General features: G+C 38.7%; 2 protein-coding genes across 2 annotated transcripts in view; one reads left to right on the plus strand and one right to left on the minus strand.

The window, feature by feature from the left end:
- Positions 1 to 90, minus strand: part of mrps30 (mitochondrial ribosomal protein S30) — a 4,324-nt gene extending 4,234 nt beyond the window's left edge. Inside the window, exon 1 of the mRNA XM_072432420.1 lies at positions 1 to 90. This exon is cut by the window's left edge and continues 532 nt beyond it. Coding sequence (XP_072288521.1) covers positions 1 to 51 — 51 coding nt within the window. The 5' untranslated portion in view covers positions 52 to 90.
- An 808-nt stretch (positions 91 to 898) lies between these two features.
- hint2 (histidine triad nucleotide binding protein 2) lies at positions 899 to 2,181 on the plus strand. Its single transcript, XM_072433099.1, has 5 exons — positions 899 to 1,059; positions 1,364 to 1,501; positions 1,585 to 1,689; positions 1,878 to 1,950; positions 2,038 to 2,181. Exons 1-5 carry the CDS (start codon positions 982 to 984, stop codon positions 2,127 to 2,129), a joined length of 486 nt encoding a protein of 161 aa, XP_072289200.1. The 5' UTR covers positions 899 to 981; the 3' UTR covers positions 2,130 to 2,181.
- The last annotated feature ends 4,134 nt before the right edge of the window (positions 2,182 to 6,315 follow it).

The raw sequence follows: 6,315 nt of genomic DNA on the forward strand, positions 1-6,315 counted from the left end.
AAGACCTGAGTTTTGGGTTAACCGCAAGGGCAGCCGTGCGCGCGCCGCCATGTTTTCTAATGACCCTTACTCTGATGTTTCTCAAGGTAAGAAATGTGCGATCTGTCAAAACAGCGCCCCCGCGTGGATGGCAGGTCAAACGTATTGCGCACAATGGATTTAATATATAATTATAAATGTCCTACCATACTAATGCATTATTTAATTATTTATATAAATTCTACATTATATATATATATAATTTTATTTTTTTACATTTAGGTGATGAATTATACTTTTAAAGTAAGTAAACAGGAGGCATGTGTGCCCATATGGTGTATGGACACACGCATACATTCTGCATAAAATACAGACCAGTGCAGTGGGTTTAGCTGAATGTTAATTTTCATAATTCAGAGAATAAGTATCTGACAGAGACTGTTCCCTGCTTTGGTAGGATCACAAATATATTTCTTCTTCTTCGTATTATTATTATTATTATTATTATTATTATTATTATTATTATTATTATTATTATTATATCATTTAACCACAGTTAATGTTAATGTTGTATTAATTTCTATTATATTTTCTGCTCTGCTCAAGCTGCAACAACAGAATCCATGATCACTAAATTATAGTTTCAAACAAGATGGAACGTTAGTGTTTTGAACGCACCACAGTGGTGCGTTTACGTACACCTTCAACGTGTCGTTTCACAGCAAAAACGTAAACTGTCATAGGCAAAGAGGCCATTCTATTATACACTGTCATACGAAATAGTTATGCGGAAACCACATCAATACATATAAAAGCGATAGATATGTATGTTGTAGCTTGTTAATGACATAAGTAATACGTATTGTGTCCGTGTTAGTCTTATTTCCCAGGTCGGAAAATGCCACAACGCGATTGCCAGAGTTTGCCTTTCAGGAAGTGCAGTGAAAAGCTGCACAATTTTGACATAAGTTTAATTTAGAAGTTCATCTTGGTTTGCATGAGATGTATCGACAGCTTTTGAGAAGATTCACAGTCGGAGCTGGTACTAGAACACCACAGTTCCGCCTACGTCATGTCCAGGTAGTTTCCAAACTATGTTCTGCTTGAATCATGCACAGGCAAACAACTCCATGTGCAATCGCAATCACTGAGTGCCCTGTAACTATGATGTATTTTCTGCTTGACTGTGGGCCTCTCTAGTGTTGTAGCCTACACGCATTACTATTGTCATGACAACCATCTTATGGGCTACAGTGCGTAAATTGGACTTGTCAGTTACCAGTGCATACGTCATTTACCAGTGCATACTTAAGACATTGCATCTGGTTCGTCCAATGTAAATGCTATGTCCTTAAATAAATAAATGCGTGTAATCTCTCTGCAGAGACACCTTTGCTCCAAAAGTGACGAGGTCCGACTGGCACAGGAGGCCAGTAACAAGTACAGCTCCCCTGCTCCAACCATCTTTACCAAAGTCATTGACAAAAGCCTCCCTGCTGATATTATTTATGAGGATGACAAGGTATAATGCTAATTTTACCACACAGTTTTACTACAATGGGACTCACTAAACAACCCATTTGATATTGTGCCATTTCATTTCAGTGTTTGGCTTTCAGAGACATAAGTCCTCAGGCCCCTGTCCATTTCCTGGTCATTCCCAGAGTTGTCATTCCCAGGATAAGTGAAGCCAAAGATGATGATACTGAGGTGCATAGTATATCAAAGCATAACAGACCATTCAGATTCATATTTTACTGTCAACTTTGCCCCTCTTGTTTTGGGGGGGTGATTTTGGACAAAACCTCATGGACAAACATTTCAAAATGAATATTTTTAGATGTTAGATTTAGAATGCATTATTTTTGTTACTTGTAATTGTAATTATTTTGTTTCAGCTTCTGGGATATTTGTTGGTTGTTGCCAAAAATGTGGCGAAGAAAGAGGGTTTACAGGAGGGATACAGAATAGGTTAGTTTCCACATGATCAAAATGCTTTATCATTGTGATCATTTTGAATCGTGATTTCTAGAACGACTTTATGACTTTTCTCCACAGTTATAAATGATGGCAAGCATGGCGCCCAGTCTGTTTACCACCTTCACCTCCATGTTTTGGGAGGAAGACAGATGACATGGCCCCCAGGATAACATCATCAGATGTTTATATTTATTAAAAAAAAACTGTCATAAACATTTCTCCCTGGTGGGTATTTCATCTATAACTTACCATAATGTATCTAAATTTGATCTTATACAGTTTTAGTCATAAAGTATTACATTTTAAGTGTAAGCATGTTTAATTTTACTCACCTACATTTGGCAATATTTCAATAAAACTTCATAAAAGATGACTATATGTTTAAGAATATGAAGTATGTCCTAACAGCAGTTACACACGTGATTCTAGACAATGGACTACTTGAATATGCATTTTTATCATTTATATTGATTATTAATTTACTCTTAAAGGTCCCATAACATGCAAAATTGACTTTTCAGAGCTTTTAACCTTCTTACATTGCTTTTTGTGCTTCATATATGTACCCAGAGTGGTTTTTTTGATTGATTCCCGCAGTGTTTAGCTATATTACAGACTATCTCCTTTCCTCGAATCTCCAAACTGACGGGCGGTGGCTGCAAGACCGCGTCATACCCACAGGCACGCGTCACCATCCCCCCTCCCGCCTGCCACCTGCCGGCCCCCGCCCCCTTCCCCCCGGCTCTGCGCTGCTGTCTCCCTACAAGCCCATTCCGGAGTTTTTCTGCTTCGATTTACGATGAAACACTTCAAAGAGGCCCAAAACTTCATTAATGACATCGTACTCTTTACTATTATCACAATGGTGAAGGTTTATGTGGCAATTGATGCAGCAATCGGGAAAATAAACAGAGAGAAGTTCTATCCGATACGAAAAACCAGACATAAGACTTTTTTTATTTATATATATATATATATATATATATATATAATTATAATAATAATAATAATAATAATAATAATAATAATAATAATAATAATAATAATCTGTTCTGCGCACGCTGTATTAAATATAATAGGAGCAGACAGCTGTGGGGCAAACACTACGTCACGGGTGGGCGGGGCACACATGCGCTCTGAGACTACGTCACGGGTTGGGCGGGGGAGCCAGATCGCTCTTCGCAAGGGTGGGGGCGAATATCAAACCAAGCCGCCTGCATTTCCGGGTTGGTGAGGGGGTCCAAGGTCTGGGTGATATTTCTTAACTATTATGTTAAGGGTGTTGCACAACCCTTATTATTATCAATTATACACTTAGGATAGACTACAAAACGTGGAAAAAAAGCATGTTATGGCACCTTTAAGGCTCAACATTTATTTAAATTCACAATAAATGTTTTGCCTAAAATGTTATATTTGCCAGAGTTTGGCTCACAATTGTAAGTGGTGTTTCATATATAAAAATCTGCAGATATTTTACATTCAAGTTTTGTTGTGAGATGTACCAGTAGATTCACCATCAGAGCTCGTACAAAAACGGTCAATTGCCACTGGCAGGTCCCGGTACCTTTTATGCAGCTATGCACTACTTTAATGTACCCACTTACTATTATACTGCGTCATTTTATGGACATGCCATTTAACAGCATGTCATCTCTGCAGAGACACCTTTGCTTTAAAAATGATGAGGTCCGACTGGCACAGGAGGCCAGTAACAAGTACAGCTCCCCTGCTCCAACCATCTTTACCAAAGTCATTGACAAAAGCCTCCCAACTGATATTATTTATGAGCATGACAAGGTATAATGCACAGTTTACCACATCATTCAGGCTACAATGTCAATTACAAAAAGTGTTATTAATAATGTGCAATGTTAAGGTTTGTCTATTCATTTCAGTGTTAAATTCCTTCCATAAGTGAAGCCGAAGCTGATGATACTGAGGTAATCGATAGTCACATAAAGCAGACACATAGTATTTCAATACATAACACTGTTCCATTGTCATCAACTTCACTCACTTGGGGGAGATGCTTGTGGACAACATCTTTATGATACCAAAAGCCATATTAGCCATAGCAGTTAAAAAACAAACAAAAATAAAAACAATGATAAACATTATCAGTTCAAGTCGAAGCTGAGTCAAAACGCAAAGCTCTCGCTTTACTGGTTGAACCAAAGACTTTAGACTTTATTCTTTAGACTTTAGAGTTGTTGTTGTTGTTGTTACTTTAAATGGCAACCAGCCGCCATAAAACAACAACTTTTAATGGCGGTTGGCAGCCAACTGAAAAAGGTGCATTTACCGCCACCTACTGTAGTTATAAGTCTTCAAAGTATGTGTTTTACGCTATACTATCTATTTATTTATTTATTAATGGAAAGAGGAAGATAGAGAAAAAGAGCAAAAAAGAGAGGAGAGAGAGAGAGAGAGAGAGAGAGAGAGAGAGAGCGAGAGAGCGAGAGAGAGAGAGAGAGAGAGAGAGGGAGAAAGAGAGAGAGAGAGAGAGAGAGAGCGAGAGAGAGAGAAAGAGAGAGAGAGAGAGAGAGAGAGAGGGAGAAAGAGAGAGAGAGAGAGAGAGAGAGAGAGAGAGAGAGAGAGAGAGAGAGAGAGAGAGAGAGAGAGAGAGAGAGGGAGAAAGAGAGAGAGAGAGAGAGAGAGAGAGAGAGAGGGAGAAAGAGAGAGAGAGAGAGAGAGGGAGAAAGAGAGAGAGAGAGAGAGAGAGAGAGAGAGAGAGAGAGAGAGAGCAGAGAGAGAGAGAGAGAGAGAGAGAGAGAGAGAGAGAGAGAGAGAGAGAGAGAGAGAGAGGAGAGCCCTATTGTAGTTGTACGAGTATGTTTTATATACTATACGGTTAAAAAGGGAAAAACAAGGAGAGAAAGAGAGATTCTTTCGTCATTAGATGTGAAAAGAATGCAAGTGCATTAGTTTTCTTTCTGCTTTGGGTTTTAAAGACAAAGATCGCAGTGTTTTGTTTTTTGGGGGGCAAAGAAGAAGATTGTAGCTATGGAATAAAGTCTGAATAATAAAGTCTAAATAAAGTCTGAAGAAAGTCTGAATAAAGTCCGAAGAATAAAGTCTGAAGAAAGTCTGAAGAATAAAGTCTGAAGAAAGTCTGAAGAATAAAGTCTGGCGGTAGCGTAACTTTTGGATACCAGCCGCCATAAAACACCAAAGAAGAAGAAGCGTAAAACACATATTTTGAAGAAGTACAACTACAGTAAGTGGCGGTAAACAACAACAACAACAACAACAAAGCAGTATGTGTGACGGTGGTGGACCCGCAGTGGTAAAAGTGATCCGAAGTGACAAGAGGTAACTTGAGTTCATCTTCTCCTTGAAATGCTGTTTATTCTGCAGTGAAGCATCAACTCAGCGCTGTCCTGGAGGCTGTGCACGTGGATACTTTTGTTATCTCCTAAGTGCTGCACCAGAAAAGGTTTGAGAAGCTCCATTAATGTTAACATAAAGAGCTGACTAAAAACAGCACTGTTTTGAGGATAGATTGACTTAACGTGTGTTATTTTAGCTTCTAAAATTCTACTTTATGCTTCTTGCAATTGTGACCTGAAGAATCACAATCATCAATTAGACTCACCAAATATTCCTGACATCCCTATATAAGAAACATGATTCCAATGAAAAAAATAATATGCCATTTGCAATCTGTTTGAAATAGATTACACAGATGATAGTAGATGTTTGTAGATGATTGTAGATGGGTAACTGGGAGTGTTCTCTGGATGGTTTTGTAACAATCCTGTAACTATGGGAGGGGTGTGGAGGGATTCGCGGCAGGGGCAGATGTGGTCTGACAGGGTGGTATGATACTACAACCTTGATGCCCGGTCATGGGGTTATTGTGTGTCATTGGAGAAGTGTGCTGAACTTTGCTCCACAAAACACTGGACTGACAACCTCAGCACAGACGCGACTTCAGCGAAAGTAGGTCCATTGTTACTGAACATAAAAACATTATTGTCAAATGTAATGAATAACACAAACGCTGAGATGAATGCAGTTTTCAAACGTTAAAGATGCACTTTAGATGTAACGTTTTGGTTGGTAGGGGATACACCACCTGCTTGTCTCCTTGGAGATGTTGTTGCTTTGCCTAGAACCCCCAACCCAGGTCAGGTCTGTGGAGAGGCTACAGTGAGAATGTTTTTCAGGGTATTAAGCGTTTATAAAGTACGTAATAACATCTTCATAGACACAAGATCTCCAACAGTGAAGTAAAGCAACGCACTTTTAATATATATAAGTATTTGACAATTGATTGAGCCCATTTTTCACAATTTGAAGTGAATGCAAAATTAAAACAACGTTAATACTGTATTCTAGACTAAACTAGAC

Source organism: Eucyclogobius newberryi, unplaced genomic scaffold (genome assembly GCF_026437365.1).
Source record: "Eucyclogobius newberryi isolate DKJ021-1_F unplaced genomic scaffold, fEucNew1.0.hap1 SCAF_6, whole genome shotgun sequence".
NCBI lineage: Eukaryota > Metazoa > Chordata > Actinopteri > Gobiiformes > Gobiidae > Eucyclogobius > Eucyclogobius newberryi.

What these genes read in the sequence shown, in the direction of transcription:
- hint2 (XM_072433099.1), top strand. Translation starts at nt 982, where the DNA reads ATGTATCGACAGCTTTTGAGAAGATTCACAGTCGGAGCTGGTACTAGA. An exon ending in TCCGCCTACGTCATGTCCAG is followed by an intron (nt 1,060 to 1,363) that starts GTAGTTTCCAAA and finishes ATCTCTCTGCAG; the next exon opens with AGACACCTTTGCTCCAAAAG. An exon ending in TTATTTATGAGGATGACAAG is followed by an intron (nt 1,502 to 1,584) that starts GTATAATGCTAA and finishes ATTTCATTTCAG; the next exon opens with TGTTTGGCTTTCAGAGACAT.